Source organism: Spodoptera frugiperda, chromosome 28 (assembly GCF_023101765.2).
Source record: "Spodoptera frugiperda isolate SF20-4 chromosome 28, AGI-APGP_CSIRO_Sfru_2.0, whole genome shotgun sequence".
NCBI lineage: Eukaryota > Metazoa > Arthropoda > Insecta > Lepidoptera > Noctuidae > Spodoptera > Spodoptera frugiperda.
In genome coordinates this window covers 9,503,919-9,524,741 of record NC_064239.1, presented here as the reverse complement: position 1 = coordinate 9,524,741, position 20,823 = coordinate 9,503,919, and the positions used below count along the sequence as shown (strand labels likewise).

The 20,823-nt window shown below is 37.5% G+C and overlaps 1 protein-coding gene across 2 annotated transcripts in view; it reads left to right on the top strand.

The window, feature by feature from the left end:
• The window catches only part of LOC118265228 (cadherin-86C), a 115,415-nt gene extending 103,153 nt beyond the window's left edge, over positions 1-12,262 (top strand). Inside the window, exons 8-15 of one of the 2 annotated variants that reach the window (XM_050706067.1) lie at positions 5,090-5,282; positions 5,635-5,878; positions 5,988-6,573; positions 6,664-7,015; positions 7,145-7,340; positions 7,657-7,787; positions 8,257-8,583; positions 8,832-12,262. In XM_050706067.1, the coding sequence (XP_050562024.1) occupies positions 5,090-5,282; positions 5,635-5,878; positions 5,988-6,573; positions 6,664-7,015; positions 7,145-7,340; positions 7,657-7,787; positions 8,257-8,583; positions 8,832-11,286 (4,484 nt within the window). In that variant the 3' untranslated portion in view covers positions 11,287-12,262. The remainder of the gene's footprint in view (positions 1-5,089; positions 5,283-5,634; positions 5,879-5,987; positions 6,574-6,663; positions 7,016-7,144; positions 7,341-7,656; positions 7,788-8,256; positions 8,584-8,831) is intronic. The other variant, XM_050706068.1, reaches the window with a different exon arrangement.
• The last annotated feature ends 8,561 nt before the right edge of the window (positions 12,263-20,823 follow it).

Genomic DNA, 20,823 nt, shown 5'->3' with positions numbered 1-20,823 from the left:
TATATAGACGTTCTGTTATTTGTCATTAGTACTTAAGTACTTAACTTATATTATTGTTATTTATATATCCGTTATTAAATCCCTGACTGCATGGTTAACGCGGTGGCTGGGCAACCGGCTGCCACGCAACGTGTAGAGGGTTCGATTACAGCACGGAGCAACCCTTTGAGTTTCATAATTCCAGAAATTGTGTACTTGTATGTTTGTAAACGCACCTACGACACAGGATCCTAATGTGGTGCAATGTTATATAAAATAATATGAGAGATTTATCATTTAATTTAATGAGACATTCAAAATTCAATTCAAAAGTTTTTTCTCGTAGTTGGCATAATGCATGTATTACAGTGGGCGTAATTTATTTAATATGTATCCCCTTTCTACCGCTACAGAGAATACATAGGTAAATACCCTTAGGGACACATACTTCTTAACAGACAGGAATATGCACATAATATCCATGTACTACCTCAGCAATAATTTATTCGGTCCATTCAAGCGTGACTGGTAAATAATTAATGAGCCCTCATTTGCCTTGTCATCGCCGACAGATGACGATCTTAGCACTTTGATATTAAGAGTGGATGCACCACTTTTGTATGCTAATCACCTTTCACGACTTTTTTCTCAAACACCTACTTGGCATAATCAATGTACCAGGCTGTTATGAATGGAAGCAAGTTCTTGCACATTTGAATGTGTCATATTATCATGTCCATATTAAATAGGCTCATGGTTATTCATTATTTTTCAAAGAAATATCACTGGAGTCCAATGTTTGCCGTCTAAAGGCTTGTCTCGAACTTGTCTAATAATAATAGTAGGTACTGGTAAAGAATTTCATTAAATGGGCTCACGCATTGAGGGAACTCTTCGTCTGACGTTTGTTTGTTTACTCGTTTATTGTTTTTCTTTTCACATTCCTAGGAACTTGTTGTCGTCCTTGTTTATTTTTAATTTGGTGAAGACTTGTACAAGCATTTACAAATACGAAAACTCTGGTAAAATAGGATAAACCATTTTTCATCAAAATAGACAAGAAAATGTAGAGGAATTTCACGGGAGTCCTTATATTTCCAAAGTTTAAATATAGAATGTAAAAAAATATAAAACCTGTCACACTTACGCCATCTGTATTTTTAAACCTGAACTATGCAAGCGGACAAAACGCGCTGCGTGAATCTGCGTGTTGCTATCCCGACAGCATTTACGTCACGGGATGGAAGAAAGTAGTGACAGGGTTATTCCACAGATGGCATTACGGTGGTATTTAGAATTTATTTTAGTGGTTTGATATTGTATAAGTAATAGAATACTATTTTAATTTAAAATTTTCTTATTATGATTATTTTCTATTCTTCACGTTTAAAGATTTTGAGAGAAGATTTGACGTACGGTACCTGTTTTTAATCAAAAATAATTAATTTGTGAGGACACACCATGTTTGGTTTTCCTGTGGTCAACTCATAAAATCGACACCCGCTAAGTATAAGTATGTATCTGCCAGATACACGAAATGGTTTTTATTGCATTTTTAGCTTCAACGTACCTGTATCTATCCAATAAAAAAATATCAAAAAAATTGTAACAGCCGAACATGGTTTTTTTCAGAAGCATAAGTATTTATCTGAATTAGCTAGGAAATAAATACAACGTACAAATATGGAAGTTCCAGTTAAATAGTAGTACGCGGGGGATCGAGACGCGGGGTGCGGGCATCTGCCGCTCGCTCAGTTCTTCGCGGTAACAGCGAGCGGCACGCGCGAGCGGTGCGTTATATTTTATTAATATAGTGAACGCTGTAAATTCTTAGTATCGTTAAAGCAAAATGCAATTAAAAGGCGACAGAATCTCACCATGTCACCACCAAATGAGATTTATTCGTCACCTAGACAAGGTAAGTCCTAATGATAATTATTATGGAATTTTAGCCATTCCCGGTCCATAAGTGTGTATCTACGTAGTTACACATTTATACACTGGATTCAATTTTAATTGTAAAATGTATCTAGGCACTTAACTACTTATTCCATGGATATCGCGTAAAATTAAGGTAATTAACTAACTTATACATTGGAATTCAACTAGAATATAAATATTTATCTATACACTTACATAGTTATGCTAATAATTATTTATCGTAAACAATGATGTTTAATCTGATTTTGATTGTTTTCAGATAGTTCAGTACACTACAAATGCTACAAATTGCAAGTGTTTGTGATCATGTGAACAATTTTACACCTTTTTTAAGGGTGGAAAATGTTCCCCTGGCTTCTCCGCCCCGGGCGAGGCGAGAGGGAGTGTCAGACTCTTACTGACTAAAAACCACCGCTAGCAGTCTGCAGCTCCTGGTCGGGACTTTCTCTGTGGTAGTCTGATGGCTGTTTGAGGCACACGCGGAACGCGAGGCGCCGTTCGTTCGGGTTTGGTTCCGGAAGGGACCTTGGTCGCCGTCCGCAGGCCCGTGCTTACAATGGCCGAAGATCATCTCGCGATCCCCGACGCCAGGAGTATCTCCCGCGATGGCTGTGACATCCGGTTACATCGCCGACTACATCCAGACGTTTCCTCCCACCTTATCAGAAACAGACACCTACCGAAAGTCCCATCCCTGGCAAGCACCTGTGTCAGGCGGTATAGCGTCTCTCAAGCCGCTCCTCTTAGAGAGGACTTACTGCTGCAATAACAGCAAGTCCATGATATCATGCTGGACCTCGTCCCGGAACGCACTAATCTGGCACGGCAGCGGAGATTCGCCCTGACGACGCACATCAGCGCGCAAACTGAAGCGCTTTCGGCTCCAGATCCTACGGCGGTCATCCAGCAAGCTGCCGCCTCCTCGGAGATCGTGCGATATCCACAAATCACCCGGACTGCCTTTGAGACGTGAGCAGCTCCCGAGTTGGGTGCCGCATCAGGTTCGGCGCCGTCGCTACGCCGACGATCGATCGATCTCGATCATACCCTGAGTATGATCGAGCGAAAAGAACTGGGATACCGTTTCCACCTTTTGCGAGGCAGTCATGCCAGCTAAGGAGGAGGAATGAACCACGTCATACCGTAGTCATTGCGCGAGACACTCGCGTCGGGGATCGCGAGATGTTCTTCGGCCATCGTAAGCACGGGTCTGCGGTAGGCGATCAAGCTCGCTGCCCTTCCAGAACCAGAAACCAGGCGCCGTTTGTTCGGGACAAACGGCGCCTCGTGTTCCGCGCGTACCTCAAAGACTACCACAGATGAGGTCCAGTCAAGCCTGACCCGGAGCTGCGGACTGACTAGCGGGGTACTGAGGCTCCAGATCGAAGAGCAAGAGTAGGAATGGGCTAATTTTTTGTCAGTAAGAGTCTGACACTTTCTCTCACCTCGCTCAAGGCGGGAGAAGCCATAGGATGATTTTCGCCACATTAAAAAAAACAACGAAGCGGGCCGTTTATCCGGTAATCGTTACCGCGTTAAACGTTAAACGGCAGCTAATTGGACCTTCCTATTCAACCTGTAACCCTTAATTTTCATTTATTTATTTACCTTACTTGTTGATTAGATTTAAAAATATTTAATTAGAAAATTTTAAATAAGAAAAAAGAAACATTTAAAAATATAAAAAGCAGTAGCCCACCAGTAAATCCAAGCTACGGCGGTCAGGGCTCAAGAGAGAGGAATTTCTGGACAATACGCGCTGTGTCCAGAAGTACTGCCTTCTGCATCAGGCTCTTGATCCAACCGTCTAACTTTAGCCTACTCAGATGTTGGTCGAGGCTTTTAGCTTTGGGGCAATTGGCAGATACGACTATCGGCACAATTATTGCCAAATCTATATCCCCCATGTCGACAACCTTATAAACTAAATCAAGATATTTACTAGCTTTATCTTTTTCAGCTTTCGGGAGATTCTCGACTTGTGGGATTGTTATATCAATTATCATTAGGCTTGGTCGATCTATCACCACAATGTCAGGTTTGTTAGCAACAATTGTCCTGTCTGTGATGATAGTTCGATCCCAATACAGTGTGACATCTCCATTTTCAAGAACTGGGTCAGGCAGATACTTATAATTCGGCACTTCAGTTTCAATAAGTTAGTATTTTAAAGCAAGTTGTTGATGAATAATCCTGGCTACAAGATTGTGTCTATGCAAGTACTCTCCGTTAGCTAAGTGAGAACAACCCGAAATTATATGTCGAATGGATTCCCCTGGGCGATGACATGCCCGACAAATGTCAGCCGTTCCATCCTTTATAATTTACCTTTATAATTTACTTTCTTTCCATAACTATATAATATAACTATATACTATAACCCATTATTGTTACAATAATCTTTCCGAAAATGACCGCAAAATGATATATTTTAACCCTGGATAAAACCGAAGTTATTGGTTTCCCAGTTTTGGTGCCATAATAAAAAATGCTCAAGGAGTCAAGTACTAACAGATTATTATATGTTTTCATTTTGGCCGCACTTTCGAATTTGTACCAAAATGACCTTTGTTCATTTTTCTACTTGCTATCTTGTTTTTAATTTGATTCCTAATAAAAATAAATCAAGTATCTTAAGCCTTTTACTTCAAAATAACAAGATTTATTAAAAAATAGTTAATAAAATTTAGTTACATTAATAACATTAGTGTTGTAATCACGGTGATAAAATAGGTAACTAACCGTTACATAAAATACTTTCATTGTAATATCCAGTCAAAAGTAAGTATCTGGCAGTTAAAGCATTTACAAGGATAAATATTCCATTGAAAAAGTGTGGATGTGGCAGTTAGAGTATTTTGATACATTCTAAGACCGGAGTAAAATTATCTATGTGTTATAAAACAAAACCATAAACATTTACAAACAAAATTTCCTTGTAAACATAAACTGTACTTAATTTTAAACTCAGTTACCAAATTTCAAACCATAAATCCTTAAAATGACAAAGATATGACAATTTATAATTATTGCAATCTTAAATTCGCTCTCCTGTAAAATTTAACTTTTTCAGTTACTTACTTATACTTAGGACGTGTCGAAATATACTATACCGTCAATGAAAAAATAAGAATGAAGTTACTTATTGTCAATAATGATTTTTTTCCAGGGGAAGTGACCTTAGAACGGCCAATAGAGGAGATAGCAGCGATCTCCCACGCTGGTGCCCCAATCCTCCTCACTGTGGTAGCTGAGGAAGTGAGGTTGTCACGAGAGGAACCCGAAGCCATGTCCTCGACTGTACAGCTCGCCTTCATACTGCCTGAACGAGAAAACTCACCGCCGTACTTTGAGAATCAGTTGTAAGTATCAATATAATATAGTATAGTAATTATATTTATCAACAGTAAATTATACTCTGATTGCGTATTACGGCCATAACAATCTGCTATGAGTCATAGAGGTTGGGCAACTACTCGTCACTTATTTTTTATGAATAATATATAAAAAGGAACGAGATTATTCCTGACAATAGGCTACAGTCAGCTGATATTAAAAACTCCAAACAATTCTTTAGTAGACCCGAAAACAAAACCTCGTTGCGTAATACGAACCTTTGTAACTTCTCGACCAACAACCTGCAAGATAGTCTTCACAGTTACACAATAATGTATGCAAAACCAAATTAACGGAATCATTCTTTCAAATTTTCAGCTACATCACATACTTAGACGAGAACGCTCCTCAAGGCACAGCGCTGACGTTCAGCGATCCATACATACCGCAAGTCAACGACAACGACGCTGGCAAGAATGGTGTGTTTTCTCTCTCGCTGGTCGGCAACAATGGAACCTTCGAGATCTCGCCAACCGTTGCCGAGAGACACGCCCAATTTATCATCAAAGTGCGGGACAATACCATGCTCGATTTCGAAGCTAGGAAGTCTGTTGTATTTCAGGTAAAAAATAAACTAATTCTTCTACTTGTCTGGTACTTGATAAATGTTCTTTCAAGTGTTCAAGAATTCAGAAAACTTTACCAACTTAAAACTGATATTTTCGTTTCAGATTCTGGCTCAAGAGCTTGGTCCTGCAACGAATCTGTCAGCGACAGCAAACGTGACAGTATATCTGAACGACGTCAACGATAACCCGCCAATCTTCCTGGCGCAATCGTATGACGTGGAACTACCAGAGAACGTCACAGCCGGTACCAAAGTCGTGCAAGTCGCAGCAGATGACGTCGATACCGGCGCGTTCGGCAAAATACAGTTCACTGCCATATTAGGATACCTCAACACTTCTCTTCACTTGGATCCTTTATCGGGAGTCATAACTGTCGCCACCAACAACCATGGCTTCGACCGCGAAGCGATGCCAGACCTGCATTTCTTAGTAGAGGCTAGAGATAATGATGGAGTAGGTTTAAGAGTAACAGTGCCATTAATTATTAAGTTACTAGATGTAAATGATAACCCACCAGAGTTTGAGAGGTCACTTTACGAGTTCGTGCTGTCGCCGAGTCTGAATAATTTCACATCGGCAGCATTCGTGAAGGCAGTTGACAGAGATTCCGAACCACCAAATAATATAGTCAGATATGAAATAATACAGGGAAATGGAGATGGAAAATTCGCTATCAATGAAGAAACAGGTAAATGGATACTTTAAATTGCTTATATCTTTAACACATAAAAAATAACTCAATTGACATAAAATAACAATGTAAATGTTAACTTTCCAGGTGAACTGTATCTTCTAGAAGCATTAAAAAGAACAAAGAAACAAAACGTTCACAGACGAAGACGTCAATCTGATGACCAAGAAGAGAGCGAAGTATTTGTTCTCACAATCAGAGCTTACGATCTAGGTGTTCCTAGATTATCTTCTACAACAGTAGTGAAAATATATCCTCCAGAAAGTAAGACTAGGACAATGTCCTTCATAGTACCTGGTGCTAATCCGGATAAGAAGAAATTAGAAGAGGTACTAAGTACTCTTTCTGGAGGCAAAGTATCAATTATTGATATCAAGCCATACAAAGGTGGTTATAATGGTGCAACAGATTTGAGCGGTCAGGAATCTAGTCAAGAAAAGTAAGTAACCCTTTCAATGCTTCTATAAACTAAAATCATCATAACACACATCAGTTCCGTCAATTGATTTAAAAAATATATCTAACTACTTATTGAGAAACTACTAACAGTTTAATTAATGTTTTACAGGAGTGAAGTGATCGCAGTAGTACGTATGACCGGTAATACCGCCATCAACGTAGCCAAACTTCAAGAGCAATTGGCAAAGAATGTCACAATATATACGACAGGCACTAACTCTGGTGGTGTCATTAACCCTGGATCAGGAACAGGATCAGGATCGGGATCAGGAAAAGCTGATCAGACAGCTGATAGCAACGATTCTGTAAGTATAAATTATACTTTTAAAGTTTCTACATAATTAATATTACAAATGAAAATGATTTACACTAAAAGTAATTAACGATAAACAATAAAATTCAAGTGTCTCGTAAAAGAAGAAATATTAGTAGCACAAATACAATCATATGATAAAAAAAATCCTGAAAAAAATGAACATATCATCATCATAAACAGCCTACAATTATATGCCCACGACTGAGCAAAGGTCTATTCTCACGCAGAGAATGTACTAATATAGCGTTAATTATGTTTGTTTCATCAAAATCTGTATTTAATGTATATAATTTATTCTTTTCCAGGGTCTATACAGAGCAGAAAGCAGACTTCTGTTCTGGTTACTAATATTGCTGGCGATATTGGTAGCCATAATACTGTTACTTCTTATATGCTGCTGCATATGCGAAGGATGTCCACTTTATATGCCTCCAAGGTAAATTTCACGTTTATTATCCTTATTTCTCGTCAGCTTTTCACTCAATTGCTAACTTCTAACACAGTTTGGTTCAAAATCCTTTTTAGGTACACAACTAATTTTTGGTTTCAATTTTTTCTACTAATATTTCCTTTTTTCTTATTAACAGACTGAAATGCACCAACTAATGCAAGTTCTCACAACAGCTTAACACTTTTTTAGGTAAATATTTATTTTGATTTATATCGCACATTTTTTCTAATTTTATATCTCTTCCAAGGAGTGGGTTAATACGACTAAATACTCACAAGTTGGAATCAATGTTAAACAGTTTTCTAAAATGGAATGATTTATTTATACTGCATGTGACATGAATTGGTACAACTAAATGAGAATCACTTTTAACATTCACCAGCACAATCTTATTACTACTTAAGTGTTGATAACAGAACAGCTAGGTACATAGATATCCATTAATAAATTCTAGGAAAAGAGTGATACGTGTCAACTCCACAGAGGACGACGTGCATTTAGTGGTGCGCGACAAGGGACTTGGGAGGGAAAACAAGTCGACGCAAAATTTAGAAAATAAGTCAATACAAGCTAATGAGTGGAGGAGGCGCGAGGCATGGAGTGCCGAACAGGCAGACTTGAGGACGAAACCGACCCAGTGGAAGTTCAATAAACGCAACCACAGATCCAATAAAGAGCCATCTAAACCAGCTTCAACGCCAGGAGACATTCATCAAGAATTCGTACACACGGCTGCTGACAACGATTATAGATATAACGACAATCGACAATCTTTCCGCAGGTAATTAGACACATCATGTATATAATTTCAAGCGATTACGGAACACAACATTTTCGATTAACTTATATTAAAATGTCTATTAAATATCCTTGCCTTATCTTCTTTTCTATCCTTATCTATCACTAACAATAATCAAAGATCAATAACAAATATCACAACGTAACTAATATTAGGTATCGACATGGGAATATTCATTAAAGTGAAAGTATCAGGAATATGTTTTTTTAATTCTCTTTTCCTTTTTCCAGAGACGGGCCCAACATCATTTACACAAAAGAGATGCAACTACAAGAAGCTTTTGCCAATAAACACAAAGAATACATCGATGACTTAGAAAACGGTTACGATAGAATAGCCACACTTCATTATCAACGCAGGGAACAAGACAATGATTCCATTCGAAGACATGAAATAGATCGCGGTTCTGAAGTCGGAGTCTTCCTTAAGTCTGATGCTGATAAGAACATACACGATAAGACTGATAAAACTAAACGTGAATATCCAGAGAAACTGCGCGCCCCATCTTCTCAAGGCAGGGATCAATATTTTATTAAAGAAGGAAACACAGAGATTTTAAGATTAGTAACTAGAGGTAAGAATGAGGAAGAACGTTATGTTAATTTACCTGTTCCACAACAACGACCAGTTACGCTAATACCACATACACAATACGTTGTAGTTGATAGTGGGAAAAACTTGCTAATGGAAAGGTTTATAAGAGAACAGGGAGAAGAAGCAAAAAACATTAGAGATCGGATGAGTAAAGTCACCGATTTAGATAACATATCGAATGGAAAAGATGCTAAGAGCTATGGACAAAGGTCACAAGTAGGAAGTGATGTTCCGAACCAATTTAACGAGTATACTAACCTTCAGCCTGAAGTACCAGGTACGGTACCGCTGAAAGCGGACTACTTACAATCTGCATTATTAGAAATGCAGAATAAGTCAACTATTCATCAAGAGTTACTAGAATCATCGCTCAGGAAGCAAAATGAACTTTTACACCAAATTTTAATTGAACGAGAAAGGATGTTACAAAATCATGAAACAGCTTCTCAGGTCGAAAGTAAGCTAGAAACTCAGAGCTTGCCAGGACATTCCGTAATGGCAACTCAAACAGAATGTCATATTGGCACACAAACTGAACCACAGCTTATGAAGCCAACACGAAGAAAAGCAAGAAGTGACAACGATTCATACAGTGAAGATGAATCGGAAATGGTAGTCGAAGATGAAACTAAAAAAGTAGCGTGGGTAAAAAAGAAAAAGCCTAAGAAAAAATTAAAACACAAAGATCCTAGAAGAAGCATGCGAGTATACGATTTAAGTAGAAAAATAAAAACGCCAATCCTCGAAGAAAGTGAAGTCTCTCCTTCGTTGGAAAGCGAAAAGCATGTAAAAATAAGCAAAACTAATGAGAGAGAAGAACACATAAGAAATTACGGTGACATGACAAAAAGTACAGTCACCACTTCTAAGAATGAAACTGTGTCCTCTACTCAGATAAAAATTTCAGATAGTGACCGAAAGTCAAGGCTCAGAAGAGACGTTTTAATGGAGATTTCAGATTCTTTGGACGAAAAAGTGGACTCTGACTTAGGTGAAAGAAGGTTGAGATTACAAAAACAATTTTCTGTGACCACTGATGATATGCCATTAAAAAGTCCTCTTGCCATTGAACATGAAAGTAATGAAAGTAAAAGTAGAAGCAGTTCAGCTTCCAAAGACAATCGAAATTTAGTATTTTCTAGACAGGGGTCATCGACGGAAGCCCGAGAAATGGCGGCTGAACACTCTTCGACCAAGTCAAAATTATCAGATGTAGATGCACAATCAGTTAAATTAGATAGTTCAAGTAACGTAGAACCCAATAACAAAAAAGGTAACGAAGCCAGTGAGTCAACAAAATCATCAGAAAGTGTTAAACCAACACAAAAAAGTTTGCCGCGGTACATGCAGTGGTATGGTAAGAAATCAACCGCTGCTAAACCTGCACCTGCTGAAAAAGTGGTACCTAGTAAACCAAAACGCCCATCAAAAACAAAAAACGAAGACGATAAAGACAAAGCGGGTCGATATGGAAAAATTATGAGCAAAGACACTCAAGGCGATTCAGAGGTAAAAAAAAACTTCAAATCAAAAGAAAATGAGTTCATTCATCCACGGATACTGAAAGAAGAAAAGGTGACTCCTGTACCAGAAGGTCCTTTGCCAGATGTTCATCCATTACTCCAACATTCTGAACACAGGTATGAACATCAATACGAAAATCAAAATCCACTGTGTTACATTCAGCCTACGCATATTCCGAAATATTTAGGACAGCAACCGATGCCACGAAAACTTGCATCAGAACAACAACCTATTTATGTAAATCAAGACGATGTCAAGGAACCTAAACAGGATATCATGGAAAGTGCGTTGACGCACAGCATTTCGATATCCACAAGTTATGAAGAAGACCGCAAAAATCCAGAAGTTCACGTGTCTAAGATAAATATAGGTGGTGATAATGTGCCTGATATAACACATAGAACAAAGATAGACGATAATGATTCGGGTATTGCTATGAATACGTTGGTACAACAGAACAATATGAAGAGATTGCCAATCACAGAGAAGAAAAGTGTGTTCACGATCGCGTACGACGATGTTCAGACCAAACAGTTAAGACCAGACAGTAGTTCTACATCTTATTAAATTAATTCACTTTATATGATACCTGTATCCGTCGATTGAGTGCCTTAAAATCATTGTAAATTTAGAATAGTCTCAAAGAACTAATGCCTTAATACTCAAATGGCTCAAGATAACTGTGAATAGTTCTGTGTAAGATGATATAGATGGCGTGATACTCAATTACTACGTAAATTAGCGTTTCAGTATTCAGGCGTTAGCCAGTAATCCGTCCAATGTTAAAAGTATTAAATTATTTGATAAAGAGTAAAAAGTATTTTTCGCTGACATTTTGAATAACGTTTTAGCTAACATCCAGATACTTAGAATAAATTAGATTAAGCTAGTTTCATTATACCTACGTATATTTGATTTTAGCTAAAATGTATTCAAAGCAAATCAGCGGATTTGTATTTTAAGTAAAACTTGATACAACTGCCTTTGTTTATTGACTGGTTTATGAAGTAATTTTAGAATATTTTCCTATAATAATGTACATAGGTCACATGTTAAATAATTAAAATGATATTTAAATTAATTGTAGCTTTAATAAAGGCGGGTCCAGACATGTATCATTTGCCCGATCCGATCACCGTATCCGTATCGTCGACGCGTATCATGATCGCATATGTGGACGGGGAATGATACGCGTATCATGATACGCGATCTCGATACGCTGTTATGATACGGCCCGTCCCATGTCATGTCGGTTTTTGTCCGATCATCAAAGGTGATACAGATACGGACGTGGGTCAGTCTGGACGCGTCATTGAAATCTTAGGTCTCTCATCAAAGCTCTTCCTCCAAGTCTGTATCTATTTCTAAATAATTCCGTTTGCCACCATCGTCTCTGTTTTGGTTTTGAAGTTAGAATATTGTGAATGACAATAAAACAGGCACATGAAATTGCTAAATTCTCGTACACTTCAACCAACTGCGACGACATGTCGCAGACATGTTGATCGAGAGCAGAAACTGAACTAAGCAATTTGATACGCGATCATGATGTTCTGTTGATTTATGGTGTAGAGACACAATAGGATGTTCTCTTATGTTGTGGGTGCGTTTAGAAACATACCAAGTTTTATGCATGACATTCAGACCCGACACAACAATTTGTGGGTCACATAAAGAGTTGCTCCAGGCGAGAATCGAACCCGCTACCAGACGCACGGCAGACAGTTGCCCAATCACCGCGTCAACAGTCTTAAAAATATTATAAATTAGTTTATTCTAATAACAAAAGCTAAATGTAACTTTAAGAGAGAAATGAAACATCAATATTCATAATATTATTGTAGGTAGTCATTTAATCCAAATTAAAATCAGAAGCACAATACAATTTATAATAAGTCACAAGTAAACAATACATAATTAGTACTTACACAAGTATTTAAGCGATTTCATAATAAATGACGCCTTATTTATTACAATTGTAAAACCCATAGGGTTATCCCATAAAAACCATAATTATTTTAGGAATGACATGAAGTGTGGCAGACTGTGGCTTGGCCGCCGAAGATATTTACTATCTTTCTGGCGCCGGCTCGGCTGGATTCCAATGTTGTGCTGGTGGTCTACCCACCACCGGCACGGCTGGATTCCAATGTTGTGCTGGTGGTCCGCCCACCACCGGCACGGCTGGATTCCAATGTTGTGCTGGTGGTCCGCCCACCACCGGCACGGCTGGATTCCAATTTTGTGTTGGTGGTCCGCCCACCACCGGCACGGCTGGATTCCAATTTTGTGCTGCTGGTCCGCCCACCACCGGCACGGCTGGATTCCCATTTTGTGCTGGTTGGCCGCCCACCACCGGCACGGCTGGATTCCTATTTTGTGCTGGTTGGACGCCCACCACCGGGCCATAGCCGAGAGCACGTGATATCGTATCCATCCGACTCTCTAGAAATGCCAGTCGCTCAACCAGTCTACATTTCGCAAGTTTCGCTTCCCAAGTTTCTTCTGGTCGAGGTGCAGGTACTAGTTTCCTGGTCATTGACATCACCGTATCTGCCAATTCACTCTGTTGATTAATATCGCGAGTATTATCCAAACTTAATACTTGACGCACATGTTCTGGTAGTTTATTCCGCCATGTATTTATAACAATTTCTTCGGGAACACGTTGAGCCCCAAGTCTTTGAAGTTTTTTCAGAAACTCCGACGGTTTATCGTCCCTCAAACTCGCGTTGTTCATATAGCTTATCGTTAGTCGCTTGATAAATTCGTACTTGAAACTCTTGTATGGGTCTATTACTGGTGGATTTAGTACAAGATCTTCGGCCACAGATAAGGACGCTGCGGGAATATGAGCTACAGCGTATCTAAATTTGTCTATTTCTTCGTCTACTCCGTTTGCAAGAAATGCCGACTCCATTTGAGCAAACCAAACTGTATAATGGTTATATGTAAAGGTTGGATACGGTACGTTCTCCATATTAAAGTGCTTAAGAAAAAAATTTTAAAATAAAATAAGATTAACAAATTATACGTGTAGTCACAACCAATTGAAGGCGTAAAGGAAAGAACTTCAAATTGATCTACCTTACGTAATTTTTTCAAACAAATCAGAAATATTCGAAAATAGAGGGTAATTTAATTTGACTGATTTCTTCTAGCCGGTACATACCATAGTGCGTAGTAGTACCTGAGATATGCAATTATCTTAATAAATATCTTTTCGTGTAAATATTGATGGCAAATTGTTTAAAATCCTTTAAAAAACATACACCAATTGGATGTTTTAAAAATTAAATAATTACGTTGCTTTTGTGTTGCCCACATAAAAAGATAGTAAAAAATAAATGACACATTAACTAACTTTGTGAACGTTGCCAATTTTTGCGACTATGGACATACGAATAACATACCTACACTTACAAAATAATTAACAACAGAACTGTCAAATAATGTAACATTCAGTTGCTGCGTTGCCGTGTTGCCACGCTACAGTTATCTACCAAAAAGCAAAAATTGTTTCATCACAATGTAGCTTTTCGCACTGATGAGGTACTAGGACTGCATAACTAACAAGGATGATTCACCCTGAACAATATGGGCTAGCCAGACGCTGGCGCCCAAAAACCTGTCCGAGACGATGAATAACGGACATTTTGCTCCTAACAGTGTTGCGGTACCAGAATATCATAATACTAAAAGAGCTCTCTCAGACACGTCAAACATTATTTACAATGTAACCCCCAGATGGCGTTGCAGTCCGCAGTCATAGCAAAACATGTTTTGTTACAGATCATTGAAACTAGATGTCGCTGTTGGCAGATTTGTTAAGTACCAGGCACACAGAAAATTTAGTTTTTAATTAATTAACTCGACACTAGATGGCTCTGTGATTGACAAATTAATACCTAACTATTATTATGTAAATCGATAAATATTTACATAGCCACCTTGCGGATATCGTTAACATTATAATAATGATCAAAATTAATAACCAAAATCAATCCATAATCTGTCATATGCTGTGTATGTCTCGGTTAAAAAACGGGATCCTTTCCTGAGATTAACCAGGATTAACCATAAAGGCGTTTAGGTCATTTTTCTTCAGTATTAGACAGCAAGCACTTATACCATACCTATCTTAGTTATTATAAAAATTTTGGTACATTGATTTAAAAAATATTTATAGATAGCCATATTTTATTTCAACCAGAAACTAAATTCTGACAAACATCGAAGACTACATCACATCCCAATACAGTTTCATATATTACTTACCATACTTCCCATTTTCGTAACATAACAGTCATCTAAATCGCGTGACAGTGCGATACCTATTGGAATTCTTTAATATCCAGCCTTTAAGTCACTGTTCTAACAACAACGCAGACCTTTATAAGTACTCCTACTTAATAGGCGCTGATCGCTTACCATCAGGTGATTAATCTGCTAGTTGGCCCGATTCCATAAAAAAAAATATGCTAAAACTAAGCACTTTTTGCTCGCCGAAAAACAGTAAATCTACATTATTATAATATTTACCCAGCAAGGAATCTCGACGACGTTTTTCCTAGTTAACGATTTGAACTTAAATATTGTTTCATCAGAGCGGTACCGTTCAATCATTCGCCTGAGCAGCTCCTTCATTCAGCTCATTTGCACAGGCGAGTCGCGCGGAAAATTATTTCTTTTTCATATTCCCATTTTTCACTTCTTCACAACTTACAAGTTTTTCAAAACTGGGGAGTTTGGCGATTCGTCTGTTTATTTTACTTTTTTCCTGCCAGTCTTTCTTTAGACTTATTTTTTTTTTGTTCTGAGTTTTTGTTTAGTTTGTTCTAACTGCTACTTGAAATTAAGTTTTGTTTTCTTTTTTTTATTATATAAGATTAATTTTCCTCAAACTCTTCTAATTAATTTAATTCATGAAATACTTATTGCGATACAAATATTTCACTTAACACAATACCAGATATTTTCATATATACTTTTCATATAAAAAATACCTTTCTATAAAATTTACGTAATTACCTTTAAATAAATAAAGAAAAGAAGACATTATTACTTAAACATACCAACAAAACGAAGTTAGAATCAACTTATTTAATTTAGTAATAATAAAACAGAACCGCAACTTTTATTAAGAAAGTACCAGGGCGACAGAAACAGACATGAGGTATGGAAATTACGTCTCCCCGCGGCAACTTGCTTTCACGGTCCACTGGCCTGATCATAATAAAAACTCGCGCCGTCGCCTTCACACAGAAGTTTGACCATAAATTCCGTGGTCGGTACAGTAATCGTCCAACGCTCGCCGACGGCGAAATTCTTACCGAACGACCCTAAAACAGAAGCGCGAGAATCACAAAACTCCGACATCATTTCACGATCCAATGCTGCTTGTATTTAAAGAACATTTCGAAAGTTTTAAAGAAATTACGCAATGTATTCTAAAAAATACATTTTTACAAACCTGCCTTCCATCCCCCATTTTTAATATAATAATAAATATCACAGGAATACACTACTTTTTGCAAAGTTTTTTTTTCCGCTTTGTTTTCCCCTAGGGTGAGCCAAGACCATTAAAAAGGTTAGGGCGAGCGATATTTTATGCGATTTTAAGTGTGTAACGGTTCTAATGTCCGTTTTATTGCGATGTGAATTATGAAGGCATGGTAACTAGTACCGCTCCGTCTGAAGACACTGGATAAAATAGTTTTGGAACACTTACTTCGATATAACGAGTGCAGTTACGTTTTCATGTTAGTAAAAAAATAACAAGCATTAAAATCAGCATGTGTTAACTTAAGCCAATTAAGCTATTTCTCAGAAAAACACATTAGAATTAGTTATTAACAACATCCATGTTAACAAAATGAAACCCAAACGTGAGCAATGTTTAAAGTTTTGAGCTTCATTGTTTTACATCCCTAAAATCTACTTAATCCATCAGTTTAGACATTTGAAACACAAGTGGAGGCTGATACCTCTCATTATCCTCAGCGTGGCGGCGAGAGGGTTAACTTTGAAGTATCATTGCCATTTATTAATGGTCAAGTTCAACCCGCCCGCCGCTACGCCCCAAATTATAACTGATTGCTTTAACTGAATTATTAAATTGATGCCATTTGTTCTCAGATGTTTTAATAACAGGAAAATTGTTTTGTGGTTTAGATAAAAAGGGATTGTTTTGAAAAGTTGCTGAAACTGGTTAGTTTGGAGCAATCGATGGTCCAATTTTAACATTACTCCAGATAAGAACAAACACAATATTAGATTAAGTGCGTTGGTGTATTTTAGAAAATCAATTTTAATTTATAATTGCGTTGTGGATGTGGCTGAGATTGTATACTTATTAAATTAAATTCAATACATACTTAGATATACACTAGCCTGAAGCAATCAACAAAGTACACATCAACGCATTAATTAAAATTTCCATTATTAATTTTTCCAATGAATCGTGAACGCACAGCATTGACACTTATTGCTTTCCCCGAATTTATCCAAGAAAACCAATTAATCACGTCGCCTCTGTCCAATAAATCCCCTTACGGACTTTAATTATTTTCTTATGATTTTAATTTTTGCTCGCCGTACGAACCCTCGGCCGAATCAAGGATTTGTGAACAACTGTCTCCACTCCGATTTTTTAAAACTTGGACTTTTATTAATAAAGGAGGAAGACAATTAATACTACTTAAAATTTGTTTAAGCATTTCCAAACTTAATTAGAAATATTTTCCTTGTTTCGGATAAATAAGAAGGCGGGGACCAGGTGGACCTTATTGCGGATTAATTACCGTCTAAAAATGATGAAATTAACTATTTCAAGATTAACCGCTGTACTCAGAGCCGTTACGTAACTCAGTCCTTAGCAATTGTTTTCGGAACAAAATCGTTGATAAGGAATAGTTTAAGTTATCATCAAATGTGAGTGCGGTGGTAGTGTGTGGTGTGATCTGAGTGTACCACACTAAGATCCACATTTTTTTACAAAGTAAAAATATTTCTGCCATTTGAAAGCAAGAGACAATCAGGCGGCAAGCGATTATTTCCCGAATTGGTCCCAAAAACCGCGCAATTAAATGCCATTTGTCCACAACAAAGGATCGGTCTTCTCACCCCCTCTTTTCTTCTGAAATTAGTGATGACTTCAATAAAAATAATTCTTGTCTTTTAGGCAAATTGCATCGCGAAAAGTCCAAAAGCCTTTAATTAAGGGTCGCCCCTCGCCACCCCGTAAACAGCGTCGCGGCCGTCACCTTTTATTTTTGTTAATTCTTGGGGCTCTTTCTTCGCCGCATAAGTTACTTCACCCCTTCCCGCCCGTGATTCTTTACGCCTTTTTGTCACCGTTTGAATTCTTTTGAAGAAACCCTTTCTTCCCATCTGCCACGCCCGTCAATATTAACTCCGGTACGACGAGTTAAACTTTTTAATATCCGTTAAATTTTGTTACACTCAGCGCGAATCCTTTTAAGGAGGTTCGAGAAAAAAAGTCTAATTTAAAAATCGTGTAGTAAGTATTTGTTCCGTGGCGTCTTATGCTATTGTTTTGTTTGCATATATTAATACTATGTATTTTTTTCGAAATTAAAGAACAATATCAACAAAAGGAACGTCCCCCTCAAACCGAAAGCCGAAGACGGCGATATTTCTTAAGATTCATTAAATTATTCACAAGGGAAAAAGAAAAAAATAATGCAAATGAGATCGGAATGTTTAAAAAAACTTGTTGGAAAACACGAGAGATCGTGACAGAGCCTGCTGCGGTTGTAGGGACACGGACACGAATTTTTAATCCATTTCCCTCAGTCGATTAATATTCAGAGCCCGGCCGGTCTGGTTCATCTCCTTCGCCATTATTGCTTGGACGCCATCTCCGAGTCTTCACTATACTTTCGCTTTGATTTCTTACAAGCTAATTACTTTCCCTATTGTGACTGATTGCATTTCTAAAAAGGTCCTTGTTTATTGCCTTTGCTGATTATGCAGATGAAGTCTTCGTCTCTTTGTTTATACAAACGTCTTGGTTTAATATTCATGTATGCAGTCATAATAGTCATGCAGTCCAAACATTGTCCCAATAATTGGGTATCCTGGATCACCAGATTCGTAAACAACAGCAATTACACAAACCATAAGTCCTGCTTTGCATGTTCAGTTAGAGCAATATTGCCTTAATATATTCAATATCCGGGAAGATGATAATTTACTGACTCGGGTAGAATCCATTATGGATGTTTACTTGACCTGCGCTTAGTGCTTACTAAGACAACAGGGGTGACCGCTGCGTACTTATGCGATCCCAGTAAAGTGCTACTATTCAATATGGAGGATCTTCAACTGTTTCTTTGGGATGTTGAAGAAAACGATGTAGGTAATATTTCTAAGTTTTATCCTGCAAAGAGATTTAAAAAAATATTTTAACATACTTATGTATAAAGTACTGAACACACACACACACACAGATATAAATAATTGAATTAAAAACATCTACGTAGGTTGGTACCTACTTGATTTTATTCTGTTCATTCGTATGCCAGTGACAAAATAAAAGACGGTAGATAAACAATAAGACAAGCGGTGGGTAAGGTGAATATCGAAAACCGTGAATTTGAATTTGGAATTCAAATCTCGCACGTTGACTTTGGCGTTACTCACGGGTGTTAGTTGCCAGCACCACACAAACGAAAAACAAAAGTGGTCTTTGAAGTTTTATTTTCGCAATATGTTTTTCTTCTTAAACCTGCTTTGGCGCTTCGAATACTATAAAGATTTGTGTAACAGTAAATTATCAGAAACTTATTATTGCAAAAGCAAATATTTCTGATAAGTCCTGAGGTATACCCAATTTATAAATAACCATCTGACAACGCCAATGACACTACAACTAAAACTCGTTATCTCGTATGACTACACCGATTTTTCTACGATATCCTGTAATACGTTGATGCAGAAATATGTTTATGGCCTTACATGGAATATTTCGAGAGGAAAATCCGGGATAATCTATAAATATCGCCCTCGACACTTCACCCCGTAGCAAATTCTAAAGTGACAATATTCCTTATTGTACCCGCGATGTGAAAAATGTATGCACACCCCGGTTTGCGCGCAAGGCGGTAATATACGGCGCGCATGGGGAGTTATTAAAATTATAAACAAATAAAATTATTCAGTGTGCACCCCACACGGAGTTATTCGTGGCCTGAATTCTTCATGTGTGATGTTTATTGTGTTTAGGAGATGTATGGTTTTCTCTTTTAGGATGGATTTGAATGAAGATATTGGTGATGGCATAAGTTATAATAGTATCTTAAATCACTATTTTCAATTACAAGATAAAAATGTCTAATACGTATAATTTTTGTACACAACGCAAGCGTTGTTTCACATCGGTTTTCTGTAAGGCCGTGGTATCACTCTGGTCAAGCCGACCCATTCGTGCTGAAGCATGGCTCTCCCACACTTAAATATAGAGTATAACCCCTAAATAGATAAGTATTTCAAGATCGTAATCTATCTCGATTAAAGTCCGACAGCAAAAATGTACAAAAGCATCAATCATTTTAAAAATAATCTTATGACAGGCTGTACGTAGAAAAAATACAATTTCCGCCTCCTCTCGAATTTTCTTGCGAAGTTTTTCATCTATTGGCATATCGGTAACCCCGTTCCTTTTATTTTATATTAAAGCGATAAACATGTCGATTGGCAGGGACACGCGTGGCCGATCTCCCTCCCTATCTCAAGCAAAATCTCCGTAGATGTTACTGGAAAGGCAAGAGACAAACTTGAATCATCATCAAATATTGGTATAACAGTCACGGATTTACATTTTATATTGCTAGGTACCACTGTTATAGCATGAGTGATTTTAATAGATTCAATTTTATCACAATCTTGTGCTAGTGCTGTTATAAGAGGACTGACCGACAAACAGACATTTTGTTTTTTTTTTTTATATTGTAATATTTGCTTTGACGTTCAAAAGTGCCTTCCCGGTCTATTTTAAATAAATAATTTTGACTTTCAATCTACGTTTTCAATAGTAAAAATCTTTTTGATTCAAATCTTAATATTTAATTCATTTATAAT